Genomic DNA, 21948 nt, shown 5'->3' with positions numbered 1-21948 from the left:
CTCTTGATTTGATAAATATGCAAATGATTGCTCTTCACTGTAATACTTCTCTTCCTCCAGTAGATGTCACTCCTGTAAGGCAGGTTCCTGACATGAACACGAGTGCGGAGTGAATACAATGTGAACGCTGATTGAATGAGTAAACACAGATTTTCTGAAATACATATATTACACTGGAGTACATATAGTTTAATCATATATTTTAATATGACAATCATATATTTTACATATAGTTTAATCATAACATATTATATACGTGTATGCATAATTTAAGTACCATAATTTGCTTAGCGCACGTGTTGCTTGAGTTGAAGACAATATGGAATTATAGCATTTTTGATAGATTGTCATCTTGACCATTCAGTGCCATTAAAGCCACAATATGTAAGATTTCCATTTGCTCATGTTGCCCTTTCAACGAATGGAATAGCCATGATTTCTGAGGAATGTGACTCATAGATGCCCCGTCTTACCTTATCATAACCAAAGCAATAAGGACATTTTACGCCATTGTGTATGATATTTTAAACGTGCACAACTTAAGAGTGTGGCTTTAACCCAAACAAATGTGTATTTGTTCCTAAATGTGAATAGGAATTTTCCTTGGAAGAATAAGGATTACACACAGATCATGTGATGAGAATCCTGTAAATCCGTGACATGTAATGGTGGTCAATTATTTGTATCAAGAATGTTTGTGTGTTCTTCTTCTAGGCCTTTCATTGTTATTGTAAAAACATGAAATGGGTGTACAATAATTATTTGTTTACTAGCTTAGAAAGACTGTTTAAAAGACATGGACAGGATATCTATTCTACCCAACGGTCATATGTAGCTGGTGGGGCACACATTGAGGAAAAAAAGTGCGTTGCCCGTTTAAATCTCCATCCCGACGACTTTACAGTGGTTTGACAATCCGTAGAGGTTCAGAGATCTCAAATTAAACGGAGACAACGACGCGACCACGAGACGGAACAGGTTAGTGCAGTCCGTTTATGTAGAATTGCGTTTTTATGTTTTTAAATTATGCGATATATTTTCAGTGTAATGAGGTGTTTTTCGTTGTGCTTTGTTTGCGTGTGGGGGCATCATGCTGTCAAGTAGTAGATGATTCCGATAATGTCGATACAGAGTCAGGCAAATACTCAAATGGATCAAGACATAGCCTAACCGAACCCAATTTCTATTAATACCTACATAATTGTGTTTCGCATTGGATTCATGTTAAATTATGTATGCGTTTCTCTGTGTCTCGGTTGCAGACCCCCAGCGTTAGGTGTGCTGTCTGACTACCATATGTGGGCGTGAGCTATCGGCTACGCACCAAAGATGACGGTTCTCTTCAGTAATTTAAGTAAATCTAAATACACACTAATATGAAGACTGTTTCGTAATACAGTATTTTCGTTAGTGGAAAAATATAATTCGTGAATAGTGTGGTATAGTGGTGCATGCTGCAAGCAAAACAGCACAAGATGTGCACTTGCACATCTACACTCAGACAAACACTTCCGCACACACACCACCTGCACACGCAGACTTTTGGCAAGGTACAGTAGGATCATAAGATCACACATGTCAGGTAGGCTATAAGACGCACCTAACCATACTCTCTCTCTCTTTCTCTCCATCTGGGGTGTGGAGGAGATTGCTCAGGTTTAAGAATCAGACCTTTGGAACATTGCCTTTTCTAGTTTGTATGTTGAAGCACAAAAGTGAAAGTGGACTGTTCTTATAATAACAAAATGACACTATTGTAGACCTCAAAATTCAAAAGGCACTTGCACATCTGAGCAATATATTTTTTTTGCGTGTGCATTGTAACAGTTGAACAAGATGAAGGAAAAAGGAAACCGCACACTGCTCTTGATAGTATCACTGATCTTCAATGAGCTTTACGTATCGGCCTCACGGCCTTCGTCAGAGCTTTTGTGCGTTAAAAAAGAATAAATCACTCATCACTATTATAGACATGCCATGACATAAATCCAATTTCACTTTTGGAGGGATGGGAGAGAGATGGGAGGGAGAAAAGGATGGAGAGGGGAATGGTAGGGTGGGAGGAGGTGGAGGGATGAGAGAGAAGGATGGAGAGAGAAGAGAAAATATGCAAGTACCCACATGGTCTGCCCATTATGAGTGAGGAGAAAGGGATAGAGAAAGGAAAAGGGAGGGAGGGATGGAGAAGAATGGAAAGAGGATATTAACTACCCAAGTGGACTGCCTGCCCTATGGTTCGTAAACCCCCCAATATGAGTGAACATGAGGAGGGAGAGAGGTGATGAAGGAAACCTCCCTAGGGATCTGTGTGTTATTGCTGAGCTTGCATATTATCTACCGTCGGCTAGGAGCACTGTGGCGGGTGATGTGGTAGCAAGGTTGCCATTTAGTAGTAGAGCTACTGAGCTATTTTAGTAGGGGAATAATGTACAGTAAGCAGGATCTCTTTATGCCAAGAGATAAAATAGGTACAATAGTACAAAAAGCAAGTGGATGTTTTGGGTGCTCTCTAAAGTTTTTTAGGTTATTTTCTCCATCCAATTGATGTTAGCGCAGGAAGAAAGAAAAAATCAGTTCAATGTAGATGAACCTTTCGGTTACTGGCCCAACACTCTAACCACTAGGCTACCTTCCGCCCCAAAACGGACGTACTATTTATTTGCAGAGTTAGCGCCAGGTAAATGTTGCAAGTCTTAAGCCATTCAGCCCATCCTGAACCTGCGACCAAAAACTAGCTACATACGGACAGTACCAAAACAAATTAGCTAATGATTCTGTCTCTTCACAGCAATATATCTATATATAACATTCTATTAGTTGCAAGAATTTTGTATAATAATTTATATTGAAAAAAGTTTTGAATCCAGTGTTGTTTTGTGTATCAGTTCATAAACCATGTGTCATGGATCTCTTCCCAAGTATTTTGCAATCTATATGGCACCTTCGTTAGCTATAGCCATTTGGGAGGATTTGTTACATTAAATTTTTTTTTCAAAAATATTGTTAGTTTGGCCTGCACCCATGTTGAAAAAGGTTACTGCTTTGCTAACGGCTCAAATACATGATTCAATTATAAAAGCTATACTTTTTTATATTGCTTCGTACTATTTGGCAGAATCATAATTCAGCATACAAGTCGTCAACATTAGATGCCATTGTATCTGCCAGGTTATGGTACAACATCATGCACAGGGCATTCTGCATTGGAAATGGCTGATTGCACATCATAATCTAATGAAAATGCAGAATAAATATCCGCACACACAGACTTGCTCCTAAAAAGGGACATGTTATTTAAATGGTTTAGGTCAGACATTCCAACCATTGCTTAATTTTTGTGTTAGATTCATCTTCCCCCATGTATATACTCTTAGGTGACATTTTGTGCATAAAAGACAAACAAGCCACCACATCTGTCAGTGGCTTTATGGATTGATTAACCATATTGCCCCTAGATGTCTCGAGATGTACTCCCTCTCCATCTCCACCTTCTACTTCTTACACAATGCCTAGCCTCGCAGCAGTGTGAATGTGCGTTAAAGGGTAGGGGTACAAAGCGGTACATCTCATTGGTTGCCTACCTCCCATCAGGGCATAATCACCTTTTCCTTTTTTCGGGTGGCCAGCTGAGGAGGCTGGAAGGCTGCTTTGTTTCCCCACCTATAACATTGGCATGAGTGGTGGAATGATGGAACGGTGTTTGTGTGTGTAGCTTAGATTAATCACCCCTGCTGACAGTGCTCCTTTACCCCCGTTCCCCCTGCTCCCCCCTCTCCATCCCAGAAGCCCCTCTACCATGTGCCATGCGCTGAAAATATGCATCCCGATCCCTTTCCCTAAGCATCATTTACTGGTCACTATGGCGGCTGCAGACTGTACTAGCAGATCATCATAGCAACTGGCTGATGAGGAAGAAATGAGGCAGTCCATTTCAGTGCCTTGCAAAAGTATTCACCACCTTTGTGTTTTTCCTATTTTGTTGCATTACAACCTGCAATTTAAATGGATTTTTATTTGTATTTCATGTAATGGACACACACAAAATAGTCCAAATTGGTGAAGTGCAACGAAAAAAATTACTTGTTTCACAAAATTCAAAAAAATGTTAAACGGAAAAGTGGTGCGCATGTATGCATTCACCCCTTTGCTATGAAGCCCCTAAATGAGATCTGGTGCAACCAATTACCTTCAGAAGTCACATCATTTGTTAAATAAAGTCCACCTGTGTGCAATTTAAGTATCACATGATCTGTCACATGATGAGTATATATATATACACCTGTTCTGAAAGGCCCCAGAGTCTGCAACACAACTAAGCACCACCAAGCAAGCGGCAACATGAAGACCAAGGAGCTCTCCAAACAGGTCAGGGACAAAGTTTTGGAGAAGTAGAGATCAGGGTTGGGTTATAATAAAAAGTATCCAAAACTTTGAACTTCCCATGGAGCACCAATCCATTATTTAAAAATTGAAAGAATATGAGACCACAACAAACCTGCCAAGAGAGGGCCGCCCACCAAAACTCACAGACCAGGCAAGGAGGGCATTAATCAGAGAGGCAACAAAGAGACCAAAGATAACCCTGAAGGAGCTGCAAAAGCTCCAAAGTGGAGATTGGAGTATCTTTCCATAGGACCACTTTAAGCTGTAAACTCCACAGAGCTGGGTTTTACGGAAGAGTGGCCAGAAAAAAAGCCATTGCTTAAAGAAAAAAATTAGCAAACACGTTTGATATTTGCCAAAAGGCATGTAGGAGACTCCCCAAACATATGGAAGAAGGTACTCTGGTCAGATGTTACTAAAATTTAGCTTTTTGGCAATCAAGAAAAACACTATGTCTGGCACAAACCCAACACCTCTCATCACCCGAAAACACCCGCCCCACAGTGAAGCATGATGGTGGCAGCATCATGCTGTGGGATGTTTTTCATTGGCAGGGACTGGGAAACTGGTCAGAATTGAAGGAATGATGGATGGAGCTAATACAGAGAAATTCTTGAGGGAAACCTGTTTCAGTCTTCCAGAGATTTGAGACTGTGACAGAGGTTCACCTTCCAGCAGGACAATGACCCTAAGCATAATGCTAAAGTAACACTCGAATGTTTAAGGGGAGCCATTTAATTGTTTTGGAATGGCCTAGTCAAAGCCCAGACCTCAATCCAATTGAGAATCTGTGATATAATTTAAAGATTTCTGTACACCAGCAGGAACCCATCCAATTTGAAGGAGCTGGTGCAGTTTTGCCTTGAAGAATGGGCAAAAATCCCAGTGGCTAGATGTGCCAAGCTCATAGAGACAAATCCCAAGAGACTTGCAGCAGAAATTGCTGCAAAAGGTGTGTGCCTGTTGTGGCTCTCCCTACAAAGGGGCTATTTTCAGCCCTAGCTTATTAGAGTAGATCATTGGACAGAGAGGAAAGGAGAGCTGCTGGCTTACTATGGGATGGATGTAAGGTAGCCATCGCCAGCCAAGCGCACACATGGAAGTTGGAACACCATTAAATCTAATGAAATATTTCACAGGACAGATACTGTATGGCTGGATTCACTGATACAGGACATATTTCTCTTCTTACCATTTTACAGATAAAGTATATTTTCTTTTACGACTGTTTTGACAAGTCATACAATTCTTCTGAAATTAAATGTTATTCGAAAATGAGCAATGACATTTTCACTCCTTATCACATTCATCAGTTGAGTCCATCTATTCAAATGTAAATGGTGCCACTGTCTATTTTAAATCAAATCAACTATTACTTTGGGAAAATATGCCTCAACAATGTTTTGTGGGGGTAATAGGTAGGCCTAAAGCCACTCGTCACCTGTGTTGTGTAATGGGTCTGCTGTTGGTCAGTGTGTTGTTGACCACATGACTGCCCTCTGACAAGATGTGTTAATAGGCTACTGAGGGTGTTAACAGGCTACCTGAGTTCAAGGGTCACTAAATAAAAATGTTTCAGCAGCAATGGTTCTCTATTTTGAATTTAGACCAGCAGTATGAGAGAAGAAACATTTGTGGTCACGAGAGTTTGTGGTCGTCATACCGATTCATTTGTTTGTTGCTAAATCTTTTGCTTGCGGCTACACACATATTATGCTTTCCATTATGTTCAAAGTAGCCTGAATCCTAACTACAGTGATTTTGGTCACGATTCACTTAAAAGTTCATGTTAATGCTAATGTAAATCCTTACTTTGTTTGTCCTTGACTGTCATTGTAGAGGGGTGCTTCGTGTTTCCTGGTCGGAGATTGTGAGAGACAAACGGGGGTGCGTTCCAGATCTTTTAAACTGTTGATTTGGCATGTTTCAATGTGGCTTGAATGAAAAAGTAAATGTTGCCAAAGTGAAGTGATGCACATAACAATTATGAAAACAACAGCGACAAGAATAAGAGCAGTAACTATAATAGTAAAGAAAACGTATATGTATAACAGATTAAACAAATAAATATCTAATACAGAAGTGTAATAACTGTAATGGTAGAAGCAGGTGTAATCTATGTGAGTCATTCAAGAGTCACTCCTCATGTCCTACTGCCTGTCTTGTTGCCTCAGAAGTGTACGGGATCTCCTCGTCCTCTTCTGAGGAGGAGTAGCGAGAAGGATCGGAGGACCAATGCGCAGCGTGGTAAGTGTCCATCATGTTTAATCAAAACACAACAGATCACTGGAACAAAACAATAAACGTGAATAAACTAAACAGTCCCGTGTTGCAACAAGCTCTGACACGGAAGACAAACACCCACAACTCAAAAGTGAAACCAGGCTACCTAAGTATGATTCTCAATCAGGGACAACGATTGACAGCTGTCTCTGATTGAGAACCATACTAGGCCGAACACAGAAATCCCAAATTATAGACAAACGAACATAGACAACCAACCCAACTCACGCCCTGACCATACTAAACAAAGATATAATAACAGAACTAAGGTCAGAACGTGACAAGAAGAGTCTGTAAATGAGGGGAATCTGGCCGATATCTTTCTAGCAGACGTTATCAAAACACTTTGAAGCAGCAAAATGGCTTCTTACAGCAAGTGTGTTGGTAGAGTACATTTTTCTGCCTGATTTGTCTGTCTGCCGCCTCAGGCTCTTATAATTGTTTGCCTAAGTAGGATTTTCTGCTCTTTATTCTGCTCCTTTAATTTTACTCTCGCTCCCTATCTGTGTGTCTCTCTCCTGCACTCTCTCATCTTGCTCTCTCTCTCATCTTGTTCCCTCTCTCTCTCTCTCTCTCTCTCTCTCTCTCTCTCTCTCTCTCTCTCTCTCTCTCATCCTATAGATATCATGCTCTCTCTTAAAACATCTCCTTTCAGAATTCGACATATACAGGACCTCTGTGCATGGTTTTCTCCTCTTCGGGGGGCAAGACAGTGTTTTGGCGGGTTGGTGCTGAAGTGGGGCCGCTACTTAATATAGCTACTTAACTAACCAGAGCTGATAAAGTGCGTGGGAGAGGAGGGAGAGAGAGGTGCTGCTCTAGCAGGCAGGAGAGAGGCCGTACTGTGTGAGCAAGTGAAACAAGTGAAACGGGAGCAGGGAGGGAGAGACGAGAGACAGCAACCAACTAAACCGACTCGCGCTACAGGAGACTAGGTTATTTATCATCAAATATGATTACGTTGTACTTATCTTGACTGCATCAAACAGGGAGAAGTTAGTTAAGATAACTAGCTTAACGTTAGCTATCTCCTAACTTTTGCCCCACATGGAGGCTATGACTGTAGCCTATTGCCGCTTGGATGACTTATGATTGGCCAACAACAACAACAAGCTAACCACTCGGTTCCTGGATCAGGCCTCGGGTATTCAGGTACAGGTAGATTCATGGAGACCTCTAGCTAATATGCAAAAATATGGACAAGACTTAGATTTAAGTGCCTTTGAACGGGGTATGGTAGTAGGTGCCAGAACTGCAACACTGCTGGATTTTTTACTCTCAACAGTTTACCGTGTGTATCAAGAATCGTCCACCACCCGAAGGACATCCAGACAACTTGACACAACCGTGGGAAGCGTTTGGAGTCAGCATCGGCCAGCATCCCTGTGGAACGCTTTCGACACCTTGCAGAGTCCATGCCCGACGAATCGATGCTGTTCTAAGGGCAAAACAGGGGGTGACTCAATGTTAGGAAGGTGTTCCTAATGTTTTGTACACTCAGTGTATATAAGTCAAGAAAACATCAGTGCTTATTGGTCGTCCATCGTTCAAACTTGAATATAATCTGCTGATGGGAAAACAGCACTCTCTGCTAGTGAATATTATACTAAGAAAAATGCCCAAATGCACCTGTTGGATTCTATGCTGGTATAAATGTGTATCGTTACTGTACATTTAGAGGTCTTCATGGATCCCCCTGTACCCGAATACCCGAGACCCGATCCTGGACCGAGCGAGTTCGGATCCAGAATTTAAAAAAATGTCACGGGTCTGTCTCTATAAGCTTGGCACATCTAGCCACTGGGATGTTTGCCCATTCTTCAATGCAAAACTGCACCAGCTCCTTCAAGTTGGATGGGCTCCTGCTGGTGTACAGCAATCTTTAAGTCATACCACAGATTCTCAATTGGATTAAGGTCTGGGCTTTGACTAGGCCATTCCAAGACATGTAAATGTTTACCCTTAAACCACTCGAGTGTTGCTTTAGCAGTATGCTTAGGGTCATTGTCCTGCTGGAAGGTGAACCTCCGTCCTAGTCTCAAATCTCTGGAATATTGAAACAGGTTTCCCTCAAGAATTTCTCTGCATTTAACACCATCCATCATTCCTTCATTTCTGACCAGTTTCCCAGTCTCTGCCGATGAAAAACATCCCACAGCATGATGCTGCCACCACCATGCTTCACTGTGGGGATGGTGTTCTCGGGTGGTGAGAGGTGTTGGGTTTGTGCCAGACATAGCGTTTTCCTTGATGGTCAAAAAGCTCAATTTTAGTCACATCTGACCAGAGTACCTTCTTCCATATGTTTGGGGAGTCTCCCACATGCCTTTTGGCGAACACCAAACGTGTTTGCTTATTTATTTCTTTAAGCAATGGCTTTTTTCTGGCCACTCTTCCGTAAAGCCCAGCTCTGTGGAGTGTAAGGCTTAAAGTAGTACTATGGACAGATACTCCAATCTCCGCTGTGGAGCTTTGCAGCTCCTTCAGGGTTATCTTTGGACTCTTTGTTGCCTCTCTGATGAATGCCCTCCTTGCCTTGTCCGTGCGTTTTGGTGAATCTCTTGGCAGGTTTGTTGTGGTGCCCTATTCTTTAAATGTTTAAATAATGGATTTACTGGTGCTACGTGCTCCGTGTTCAAAGTTTCGGATATTATTTTAAAACACAACCCTGTTTATATTTTAAATTTAACATTTATTTAACCAGGTAGGCCAGTTGAGAACAAGTTCTCATTTACAACTGCGACCTGGCCAAGATAAAGCAAAGCAGTGCGACACAAACAACAACACAGAGGTACACATGGAATAAACAAACGTACAGTCAATAACACAATAGAAAGAGTCTATATACAGTGTGTGCAAATGACGTGAGGAGGTAAGGCAATAAATAAGCCATAGTAGCGAAGTAACAATTACAATTTAGCTAATTAACACTTGAGTGATAGATGTGAAGATGATGATGTGTAAGTAGAAATACTGGTGTTCAAAGGAGCAAAAAAGTAAATAAAAACAATATGGGGATGAGGTAGGTAGATTGGATGGGCTATTTACAGATGGGCTGTGTACAGCTGCAGCGACCAGTAAGCTGCTCAGATTGCTTAAAGTTAGTGAGGGAGATATAAGTCTCCAACTTCAGCGATTTTTGCAATTCGTACCAGTCATTGGCAGCAGAGAACTCGAAGGAAAGGCGACCTAAGGAGGTGTTGGCATTGGGGATGATCATTGAGATCTACCTGCTGGAGCACGTGCTACGGGTGGGTGTTGTTATGGTGACCAGTGAGCTGAGATAAGGCGGAGCTTTACCTAGCAAAGACTTATAGATGACCTGGAGCCAGTGGGTCTGGCGACAAATATGTAGCGAGGGCCAGCCGACGAGAGCATACAGGTCGCAGTGGTGGGTGTTATATGGGGCTTTGGTGACAAAACGGATGGCACTGTGATAGACTGCATGCAGTTTGCTGAGTAGTGTTGGAGGCTATTTTGTAAATGACATTGCCGAAGTCGAGGATCGGTAGGATAGTCAGTTTTGCGAGGGTATGTTTGACAGCTCGAGTGAAGGAGGCTTTCTTGCGAAATAGGAAGCCGATTCAAGATTTAATTTTGGATTGGAGATGTTTAATATGAGTCTGGAAGGAGAGTTTCCAGTCTCGCCAGACACCTAGGTATTTGTAGTTGTCAACATATTCTAAATCAGAACCGTACAGAGTAGTGATGCTAGTCGTGCGGGTGGATGCAGGCAGCGATCGGTTGAAAAGCATGCATTTAGTTTTACTAGTGTTTAAGAGGAGTTGGAGGCCACAACTGGAGGTTAGTTAACACAGTGTCCAAAGAAGGGCCAGATGTATACAGAATGGTGTTGTCTGCGTAGAGGTGGATCAGGGAGTCACCCACAGCAAGAGAGACATCATTGATATATACAGAGAACAGCGTCGGCCCGAGAATTGAACCCTGTGGTACCCCCATAGAGACTGCCAGAGGTCCAGACAACAGGCCCTCCGATTTGAAACACTGAACTCTATTAGAGAAGTAGTGGGTGAACCAGGCGAGTCAGTCAGACTCAACAACCAAGGCTGTTGAGTTTGCCGATAAGAATACGGTGATTGACTTCTGGCAATGGCGAAGCTCTAACAAGACGGGTCTGCATAGCGTCCTCGAACTCTCAAACAATATTATGGCATTTTGACACGGTTTACCTGTTCGTTAATAGTGAGCTGGAAGTTTAAACATCTTTTGTGTCGCCAAAGCAAAGGATGCCCAATATGTCAAAGCCTCAGACGAGGCATGGAAAATGCCCCTCTCTGACAGCCCTTCTTCATCCTCGGTGGATGCTAGCTCGGAAGAAGCACCGGCATGGTTCAGAATGGAGATGGACAAGGGTATAACACAAATCCAAGAGACACTTTCCGAACACCTCAGAAAAATGGTTGTACTGGTTGATAAACTCCACGAAGACCAGAAAGTCACAAAGGGATGAGTGACAAAGTTAGAAGAGGAGAAATTAGATTATTACGAAAATTTCCGAAGGCGCTCAAATTTGAGTTTTCAAGGTTTCCTGGAAGCCGGGAAGGGAAGAGACGCGATCTCCTATCTACAGGAATGGATTCCCAAAATTCTGGATCTACCTCCTCCCACGCACCCACTGGAGATCAAGAGGGCCCATCGCACCCTACGGAGGTAGCTGCCTGGCCAGGTTGCACCCAGGGCATTTGTCATTACATTTCTACAGTTCCAGGACACTGTTCGCATCCTCTCTGCTGCCTGAGCAAAGGGAGAGCTCAAGTACGGAGATGCCAGAATCATGATCTTTCCGGATCTTTCTCCCACACTACACAAGAGGAGGATGGCTTTCTCCCCACTGAATAGACTTCTGCGTCAGGTTGCCTTGGCATACGGCCTGCGCTACCCAGCAACTTTGTGGATCGAATCCAAGAATGGTGAGTGCACATTTGACTCTGTGAAGATGGCTTATCCATACATGAGGAAAGAACTTCCTGACTTGTTCACATCTACTACACCTAGAGGAACTGTCTTTTGAACTTGGATACAGTGGATAGTGAACTGTTAGCACATGAGGAAACAACGAAATTACTCATATGATCGACTGGCTGGCTAGATGGCTAATGTTGTCTGTGCTATTTAGCCAGCTCGCTAGGTTTACAAGGGTGTAGCTATAGCTACTATACAGCCACACTATGCCAGGTAGTTACACTTTTGCTGTATACTTTTATTTTACTCAGAGAGGCCGAGTCGGGTTTGGTTAAATAGTTATGTGGCTTTTGACTGGGTTTCAAGCCTAACTGTTGTTTATATTACTTCAGGGAATTTTAGCACTATTACGTTGGCTGGCTTGTTTATTGTTAGAGATGTATGCTAGTGTTAGTGATACCGAGGCAAGGATAAGCTGCACACTGGCTGGCCGCCTAATTGCCAGCTGGCTGATAGCTTTACACTTGTGTATGTGCATACATTTTGGGGGGAGGGTGAACTCAGGAGGATGGTGATCGTTTAACTACTTGTCCCTATTTTATATTTGAGAGATGATAGTTATCGTCTGGTAAAGGTTTTTGTTTATACATCCTAGCTTGATGTCTTTTTGCCTGACCTGCTGGGGTGCTTTTGTGGTCATCACTTTTGTCGCCGCGCAGCACAGGTTTCAGGGCGCATTGGGGAATGCCGATTGGTTGACATTTGGGTGTGCGGGTAAGCTCTGTTGGTGACTATGAACGCACCTGAGGTTTTTGTTGTTGTTGTTGAGACATGCTCAAGTGGGGCTAAATAGTCTGGTCATTATTTGTTGTAATCAAATTGTATTTTGTTACTTGACGAACAATATTTTCATGCTACAAGGAACAGTCAATGTACTTCTATTTCCATCTACATGTAATTTAGAATTAACCTAATTTGAGCGATGCTATGCATAGCAGGTACATCTAGCTTTAAGACTAGAGTCTAAGGGTATGAGTTCTTTAACTCCCTCAGTTGGGGAGGAGGTTGGGTAGGTTTGTGGTAGGGTCAGGTTATTAGCTCACAAGATGTTTACTACTTTATACTTTCATCATTTCATTTTGTACAAGTTGTAGACACTCAACGCAATTTGGTTTCTTTCTTTTCCCCTATTTCTTATTTTCTTTAAAGATGTCGGCACCTAATATCTATACATTTATGACACTTAACATTAAGGTACTAAATGCCCAGTCAAGCGCAAACACATTCTGAATTATCTAAAGCAGCATAAGGTTGATATAGTTCTCCTTCAGGAGACACACCTAACTGACTCTGAGCATGATAAACTGAAAATTGAGTGGGTGGGTCAAGTGTACTATTCATCTTTCACCTCTCTCGCAAGAGGGGTGGCCATACTTATAAATAAGCATTGCCCCTTTCAGACACAATCTCAGGTTAAAGACAAAGGGTGTAGGTTTGCGATCATTCAAGGTTTCATTAACACTGAGCCCATTACCATTGTGAATGTGTATGGGCCTAAACATGATGATCCTAAATTGTTACCAATAAATATTTTTGAAGTTAACGTGCCCATCATCAGAGATCATAATGGCAAGGGGTTTTAACTTGGTACTGGACCCTTCCAGTGATAGATATTCCTCTAATAGTACAACCTCACACAGGCAGCTAAAATGTTAAAGGCAGAAATGTAGACCCATAAAGTGGAAAATGCTCTTCGGAGAACAAAACAAAACTACTACGAACATGGAGATGAAGCAGGAAAGTTGTTTGCTTGGCAGATAAGAGAGTTAGAGTAGAGTTATGAGCTCTATTAAGCTACCCAATAACACAGTTGTTCAGTCCTGAGGAAATTAATCTAGTCTTCAGGGAGTTTTATAAAACATTGTACAAGTCTGAAGGGGATGTCCCTGCCACAATGCATGAGTTTTTGAACAAACTCAATTTACAAACTTTAAGTGATGAGGATAGAGAGCACCTGGAGAAAGAGGAAATTAGGGAATCCATTTTCAACACTGCTTGGGGAAAATCACCAGGGTTAGACGGATTCCCTATTGAATTCTATCGATCCTTTTTACCCAAACTAATTGAGCCTTTTTGCAGTATGTTTAATTATGCCATAGAGACAGAAAAGCTCCCAGACACATTTGAACAGGCACTGATCACAGTTTTGTTCAAATCTGGGAAAGATCCTCTGCTTTGTGGGTCATATAGACCAATATCTCTATTGAACACTTCATACAAGATTCTTGCGAAACTCATAGCTCTTAGACTGGATAAGGTTCTTCCGGACTTGGTTGATGTGGACTAAACAGGCTTTGTAAGAAACCGCTCATCTCCTGATAATATCAGAAGAATATTTAATATTATGTATTATGACCAAGAATCTGTAGTGGCGGCTTCATTAGATGCTGAAAAAGCTTTTGACCGTATAGAATGGAACTACCTGTTTGAAGTTTTACAGATGATGAATATTGGACCTAAGTATGTAGGTCTGATTAGATTACTGTACAAATGCCCGGTAGACTAATGGGAACATTTCCTCACAGTTCTCCCTATCACGTGGCACAAGACAGGGTTGTCCCGCAAGTCCGCTCCTTTTTTCTTTGGCTATAGAGCCACTGGCAGAATCTTTAAGATCTCATCCATCCATCCATGGTGTTCGTATAGGTGGGCGTGAACATCTTGTCTCGCTCTATGCCGATGACATTTTTCTTTACCTCGCTAAACCAGAAATTTCACTCCGAACATGAGTTGACATCCTGAAAGAATATGGGACCTTTTCAGAATATAAAATAAACCTATTGAATAGTATAATTATGCCTTTTAACAGGGCAGCTATGCAGAACTCTACCTGACATCCAGTTGTTTTACTGGGCATCTCAGTTAAAGGCTGTCTCCAAGTTCACCCTCTTGGAGACAGATAGAGGAGTGTCTGACCCCTGCCACATTGGCATCTATACCTTATATTAGCCCACCTAAAGCTTTGCAAGGTATCATAAACAACCCTTTCATTAAAAACACTTTAAATACATGGATTGAAGTCTGTAAACAAACAGAAGGGCTTAGATCTATATATGAACAAACACCTTTCTATAATAACCCCATCTTACCCAAAGCCCTGAGAGATGGTATTATTTTCTTGGTTCAACAAAGGGATTAAAACATTTGGTAATCTCTATAGAGAAGGTGTACTACTATCCTTTCCACAACTGGCATCTCATTTTCAGTTACCTCAAACTAATTTCTTTAAATTAAATACCGCCAGGTTAGGCATTATATTACCACACATCAGGGAGGTAGGATTCAGCCCATGAGTAAACCTATAACTGATTAACTGTGGCTGGAAAGGAAAGGGGTAAAAGGTGTCATTTCTTACATGTACCCTCAGCTTCAAGCTCTGTTGGGGAACGATGATCCTCTGAAAGCTTGCATGAAGTGGCATGATGACCTTTGCATGACGTGGCATGATGTCTCGTTGAGGATGAGAAATGGGGAAAGCTCTTTTTAGATGCTCAGGGTCTTTCATTTAACACAAGGCACCAGAGAGACTGGAGAAGATCAATTCTAAATATTCAACATTTTGCCCAAGGTGTAAAACGGGAGTGGGCACACTTATGCATATGTTTTTGTCCTGCCCTGAACTATGCAATTATTGGAAAGACATTATTCAGATCTTATCACAGGTCACTAATATGACGGTACAAACTAAATACTTACTTATTCTTCTTGGAGATGATTCTGTTCTACCAGTTAATATTTGTAGCAAAACCAGATCCATTACATTGGCAGTCATTGCAGACAATAAATGCACAGCTAGAGTCGTCATCCTAGCTGCCTCATTACTACTTTCTTCATTAATATAATATAATTATTTGTTTTTGGGTTGAATGATTTATTTTCTTGCATGGAATGTGAAGGTCATTCTGTTTCTTTTTGTTGTTGTTAATGAGTGAAGCTAATACCGGTAGAGGGGAGGGAGGGGGGTGTTCCTGTGTTGGGGAGGGAAGGGTTTTGCACCATGTAGCATGGTGTTTTGTGTAGGTGGAAGGAGTAAAGGGGCATTATCTGTGTCATATTTTTCTGATTGTTAAATTGTATAAAAAGAAATGGCAATAAATATATTGTAAAAAATAAATAAATAAATAAGAATACGGTGATTGACAGAGTCGAAAGCCTTGGCCAGATCGATGATGGCGGCTGCATAGTACTGTCTTCTATCAATGGCGGTTATGATATCGTTTAGTACCTTGAGCGTGGCTGAGATGCACCCGTGACCAGCTCGGAAACCGAATTGCAAAGTGGAGAAGGTACGGTGGGATTCGAAATGGTCAGTGATCTGTTTGTTAACTTGGCTATCGAAGACTTTAGAAAGGCAGGGCAGGATGGATATGATCTGTACTTCTCCACAACTTTGACCCTGTCTTGTTTGGAGAGCTCCTTGGTCTTCATGGTGCCGCTTGCTTGGTGGTGCCCCTTGCTTAGTTGTGTTGCAGACTCTGGGGACTTTTAGAACAGGTGTATATATATACTGAGATCATGTGACATGTGACCAGATCTCATTTAGGGGCTTCATAGCAAAGGGGTGAATACATACATAAACACGCACCACTTTTCCATTTGTAATTTTTTTGAATTTTGTGAAACAAGTAATTTTTTTGTTTTACAAGTAATTTTTTTGTTTTACTTTTGTTTTACTGTTTTACTTGTTTTACTTACTACTTTTTGTTTTATTTTGTGTTTGTCCATTACATGAAATCCAAATAAAAATCTATTTAAATTGCAGGTTGTAATGGAACAAAACAGGATAAACGCCAAGGGGGCTGAATACTTTTGCAAGGCACTGTATATTCTGAATGGACCTCTTGTTGTTTGTAATTGTGTAGGATGAGAAAGGGCATCAAGCCACCTCAATTAGTCTAGCTAGTTAACTAGCTAGTTAACTGGGGGGGGAAACAGAGGGTTAAACTAGCTTCTCCCGGTTAGATGAGGCCAAAACCGGTACTAAATAATCTTGTTAAATGATAAATAACCTAACTATGGCAGCTATTAGTCTACTATAGCACGAGTCGGCTTGGTTGGTTGCTGTCTCTCGTCTCCCCGCTCCTCCCTGTTCAATGTGTCACTCGCTCATACTCACAGTAAACTTCACACACAGCACAGCACCTGGTCCTCTCTCTTCCTTCTCTCCCTCATGTTTTATCAGCTCCGGTTAATTAAGTACCTTAAAAATTTATTTTTCTGCTGCTTCCCTCATTCAGACCAAGTCTGGAAGCGACCAGGTCTATACGAAAAGGGTCTAGTCGTCATCGGGTCCGTTCGGAATGGGTTTTTATATATTTTTTATTAATTTATGCATATCGGGTCTGGATGGGAAAACCATAGGTCCATTTTGGAACGTGTCCAACTTTTTGGGCCCGTGAAGGCCTCTTACCATCCATTTTAGCTCTGATGACCGCATTCAAAATGGATGTCTGTTCTGGCATGCATGCACACATGAGGGAACACTCTCAATACAAATGAATCTTTTATTAAACTAAATGTTTATTAATGTCCCCCCCTCTATCTTTGTTTCTCTCTCTCTCTCTCTCTCTCTCTCTCTCTCTCTCTCTCTCTCTCTTCTTCTCCTCTCTGCCGGCAGCTGACACAGTTTGACTAAAGCCTCGACATGCCTGTGGCGTTGACTGGCACCGAGCGTGGTGAGTTTAGTTTTTTCCTCTCCCTTCCTTTCCTCCCTCCACCCCTCCTTTCCTTCCTCCAGACCCTCTACCTCCTCCTCCCTTACCCAGCTCATCTCCTCTCTGTAGCTCTGAAAAATGGGGCCGTCCCATGTTCTAAATGACACCCACATCCATAAACACACCACACAGCCATTAAGACCCACAGTTTCTCAATGTCGCAGCCATTGTTACTTCCTGGAAGTAGACCCATTTTTCACTGCTTGTCCAGACAACTGCCGCCATCTTTTCCTGCATAAGTTTTGGGATTTGGTGGAGGGAGTCTTGGGTCACACTTGACATTAAAGGGCAATCTGCAGTTGCTACATCCATTTGTTGACTTATAAATCAATTATATGTACCCATTGATTCTTGAAGAATGTAAATTATAAATGCCTCATGAGCTGAGTTCAACTGCCGTGCCCCATCACAACCCAAAATAAGCTTGTTTTACTCCAATGTTTTAAAACAAAAATAAATGTACACAAACACTGTATAACCTCAACATGGTTAAAACTCTATTTGTGACATCATGGCTGGTCAGTCCTTGCATCCATAGTTCTTTCTATGGACTTGAGAGTGTTAATATTTCTCCAGCCTCATCCCTCAGCTTTTTACTGAAACAGTGGTTGGTAAACATTATTATTTATTTTTTTACTGTTGATTGCCCCTTTAAGATACACAAATGTTACCCAGCAGTGAAATAGAGAGAAGATACTGTATGAGCACTTATTATTTTCTCTGGGACATAGCTACCTCAAAATGGACTGTTTTTAATCAATAGCAGATGGTCAACTGAGACCTTGGGCAAACCACGTATGAGATACTATGACAGTATAGGATGCGGCCATTGATTGTGACTAACGATGTGTATATCTATTTTTTAAAGTCCTTATATCCTGTACTGGAGAGTGACATGCTAACAACATGTTGATGTCATTGTTAGTCACTCATAGCTTAGTCACTCATAGCTTAGTCACTCATAGCTGGGTGCAGAAATGCAGAGACAGCATACAGCTACAAATCTTGTTTAATAACGGGGGGAGCTTCATGACTGGGCTGTAAATTGAGTTGGAAGGCTGTAAAACAACCGCTTGCTTCATACATTTAGCTGCCTGCTGAAGGTTTTATGAGATGAAGGTAAAACTGATGATCCATTCAAGGTGGTCCGGAAAACCTCCTGAACCTTGGCAGTAGAAATGTGATAACTCCTCCAAAACTTTCACTTCAAGTTTAACTTGCCTTCGCAAAAGGGCGAGTCTTTCCTCTTTCCAAGGGTCAGTCCTGAATTAGTCCTATTTCTCTGTATGAAGCTGGGTGTAACTCATTCCTCTGAATCTGTATCTGTGTTTTTGTGTTGCTGTATGAAGCTGGGTGTAACTCATTCCTCTGAATGTGTATCTGTGTTTTTGTGTTGCTGTATGAAGCTGGGTGTAACTCATTCCCCTGAATCTGTATCTGTGTTTCTGTGTCTCTTTGTGAAGCTGGGTGTAACTTGTTCCTCTGAATCTGTGTCTGTGTTTCTGTGTCTCTGTATGTATCTTGGTGTAACTCGTTCCTTTGAACCTGTATCTGTGTTTCTCTGTCTCTGTGTGAAGCTGGGTGTAACTCATTCCTCTGAATCTGTTTCTGTGTCTCTGTGTCTCTTTGTGAAGCTGGGTGTAACTTGTTCCTCTGAATCTGTATCTGTGTTTCTGTGTCTCATTGTGAAGCTGGGTGTAACTCATTCCTTTGAATTTGTGTCTGTGTTTCTGTGTCTCTGTATGAATCTTGGTGTAACACATTCCTCTGAATCTGTTTCTGTGTTTCTGTGTGAAGCTGGGTGTAACTAATTTGTCTGAAACTGTATCTGTGTTTCTGTGTCTCTGTGTGAAGCTGGGTCTAACTCGTTCCTCTGAATCTGTATCTGTGTTTCTGTGTCTCATTGTGAAGCTGGGTGTAACTCATTCCTTTGAATTTGTGTCTTTGTTTCTGTGTCTCTATTTGAGTCTTGGTGTAACTCATTCCTCTAAATCTGTATCTGTGTTTCTGTGTCTCTGTATGTATCTTGGTGTAACTCGTTCCTTTGAACCTGTATCTGTGTTTCTGTGTCTCTTTGTGAAGCTGGGTGTAACTCATTCCTCTGAATCTGTATCTGTATCTGTGTTTCTGTGTCTCTGTGTGAAGGTGGGTGTAACTCATTCCTCTGAATCTGTATCTATGTTTCTGTGTCTCTGTGTGAAGCTGTGTGAAACTCATTCCTCTGAATCTGTATTGTGTGTTTCTGTGTCTCTGTATATATCTTGGTGTAACTCCTTCCTCTGAATCTGTATCTGTGTTTCTGTGTCTCTTTGTGAAGCTGGGTGTAACTCATTCCTTTGAATTTGTGTCTTTGTTTCTGTGTCTCTGTATGAATCTTGGTGTAACTCATTCCTCTGAATCTGTATCTGTGTTTCTGTGTTTCTGTGTTTCTGTGTGAAGCTGGGTGTAACTAATTTGTCTGAATCTGTATCTGTGCATCTGTGTCTCTGTGTGAAGCTGGGTGTGACTCGTTCCTCTGAATCTGTATCTGTGTCTCTGTATGAAGCTGGGTGTAACTTGTTCCTCTGAATCTCTGTCTGTGTTTCAGTGTCTCTGTATGAATCTTGGTGTAAACTCATTCCTCTGAATCTGTATCTGTGTTTCTGTGTTTATGTGTGAAGCTGGGTGTAACTAATTTGTCTGAATCTGTATCTGTGTTTCTGTGTCTCTGGGTGAAGCTGGGTGTGACTCGTTCCTCTGAATCTGTATCTGTGTTTCTGTGTCTCATTGTGAAGCTGGGTGTAACTCATTCCTTTCAATATGTGTCTGTGTTTTTGTGTCTCTGTGTGAAGCTGGGTGTAACTCGTTCCTTTGAATCTGTGTCTGTGTTTCTGTGTCTCTGTATGTATCTTGGTGTAACTCGTTCCTTTGAACCTGTATCTGTGTTTCTGTGTCTCATTGTGAAGCTGGGTGTAACTCATTCCTTTGAATATGTGTCTGTGTTTTTGTGTCTCTGTGTGAAGCTGGGTGTAACTCGTTCCTTTGAATCTGTGTCTGTGTTTCTGTGTCTCTGTATGTATCTTGGTGTAACTCGTTCCTTTGAACCTGTATCTGTGTTTCTGTGTCTCTTTGTGAAGCTGGGTGTAACTCATTCCTCTGAATCTGTATCTGTATCTGTGTTTCTGTGTCTCTGTGTGAAGGTGGGTGTAACTCATTCCTCTGAATCTGTATCTATGTTTCTGTGTCTCTGTGTGAAGCTGTGTGAAACTCATTCCTCTGAATCTGTATTGTGTGTTTCTGTGTCTCTGTATATATCTTGGTGTAACTCCTTCCTCTGAATCTGTATCTGTGTTTCTGTGTCTCTTTGTGAAGCTGGGTGTAACTCATTCCTTTGAATTTGTGTCTTTGTTTCTGTGTCTCTGTATGAATCTTGGTGTAACTCATTCCTCTGAATCTGTATCTGTGTTTCTGTGTTTCTGTGTTTCTGTGTGAAGCTGGGTGTAACTAATTTGTCTGAATCTGTATCTGTGCATCTGTGTCTCTGTGTGAAGCTGGGTGTGACTCGTTCCTCTGAATCTGTATCTGTGTCTCTGTATGAAGCTGGGTGTAACTTGTTCCTCTGAATCTCTGTCTGTGTTTCAGTGTCTCTGTATGAATCTTGGTGTAAACTCATTCCTCTGAATCTGTATCTGTGTTTCTGTGTTTATGTGTGAAGCTGGGTGTAACTAATTTGTCTGAATCTGTATCTGTGTTTCTGTGTCTCTGGGTGAAGCTGGGTGTGACTCGTTCCTCTGAATCTGTATCTGTGTTTCTGTGTCTCATTGTGAAGCTGGGTGTAACTCATTCCTTTCAATATGTGTCTGTGTTTTTGTGTCTCTGTGTGAAGCTGGGTGTAACTCGTTCCTTTGAATCTGTGTCTGTGTTTCTGTGTCTCTGTATGTATCTTGGTGTAACTCGTTCCTTTGAACCTGTATCTGTGTTTCTGTGTCTCATTGTGAAGCTGGGTGTAACTCATTCCTTTGAATATGTGTCTGTGTTTTTGTGTCTCTGTGTCAAGCTGGGTGTAACTCGTTCCTTTGAATCTGTGTCTGTGTTTCTGTGTCTCTGTATGTATCTTGGTGTAACTCGTTCCTTTGAACCTGTATCTGTGTTTCTCTGTCTCTTTGTGAAGCTGGGTGTAACTTGTTCCTTTGAACCTGTATCTGTGTTTCTCTGTCTCTGTGTGAAGCTGGGTGTAACTCATTCCTCTGAATCTATATCTGTGTTTCTGTGTCTCTGTGTGAAGCAGGGTGTAACTCATTCCTTTGAATTTGTGTCTTTGTTTCTGTGTCTCTGTATGAATCTTGGTGTAACTCATTCCTCTAAATCTGTATCTGTGTTTCTGTGTTTCTGTGTGAAGCTGGGTGTAACTAATTTGTCTGAATCTGTATATGTGTATCTGTATCTCTGTATGAAGCTGGGTGTAACTTGTTCCTCTGAATCTCTGTCTGTGATTTAGTGTCTCTGTATGAATCTTGGTGTAAACTCATTCCTCTGAATCTGTATCTGTGTTTCTGTGTTGATGTGTGAAGCTGGGTGTAACTAATTTGTCTGAATCTGTATCTGT

The 21948-nt window shown here is 41.6% G+C and overlaps 1 protein-coding gene across 2 annotated transcripts in view; it reads left to right on the top strand.

The window, feature by feature from the left end:
- Window positions 1–832: 832 nt before the first annotated feature.
- The window catches only part of LOC109897574 (MAGUK p55 subfamily member 2-like), a 34592-nt gene continuing 13476 nt past the window's right edge, over window positions 833–21948 (top strand). The window contains exons 1-4 of one of the 2 annotated variants that reach the window (XM_031833876.1): window positions 833–978; window positions 6223–6270; window positions 6558–6630; window positions 17267–17324. In XM_031833876.1, the coding sequence (XP_031689736.1) occupies window positions 17294–17324 (31 nt within the window). In that variant the 5' untranslated portion in view covers window positions 833–978; window positions 6223–6270; window positions 6558–6630; window positions 17267–17293. The remainder of the gene's footprint in view (window positions 979–6222; window positions 6271–6557; window positions 6631–17266; window positions 17325–21948) is intronic. The other variant, XM_031833877.1, reaches the window with a different exon arrangement.

Source organism: Oncorhynchus kisutch, linkage group LG10 (assembly GCF_002021735.2).
Source record: "Oncorhynchus kisutch isolate 150728-3 linkage group LG10, Okis_V2, whole genome shotgun sequence".
NCBI classification, from domain to species: Eukaryota; Metazoa; Chordata; class Actinopteri; order Salmoniformes; family Salmonidae; genus Oncorhynchus; species Oncorhynchus kisutch.
This window is presented reverse-complemented; position numbering and strand designations above follow the sequence as displayed.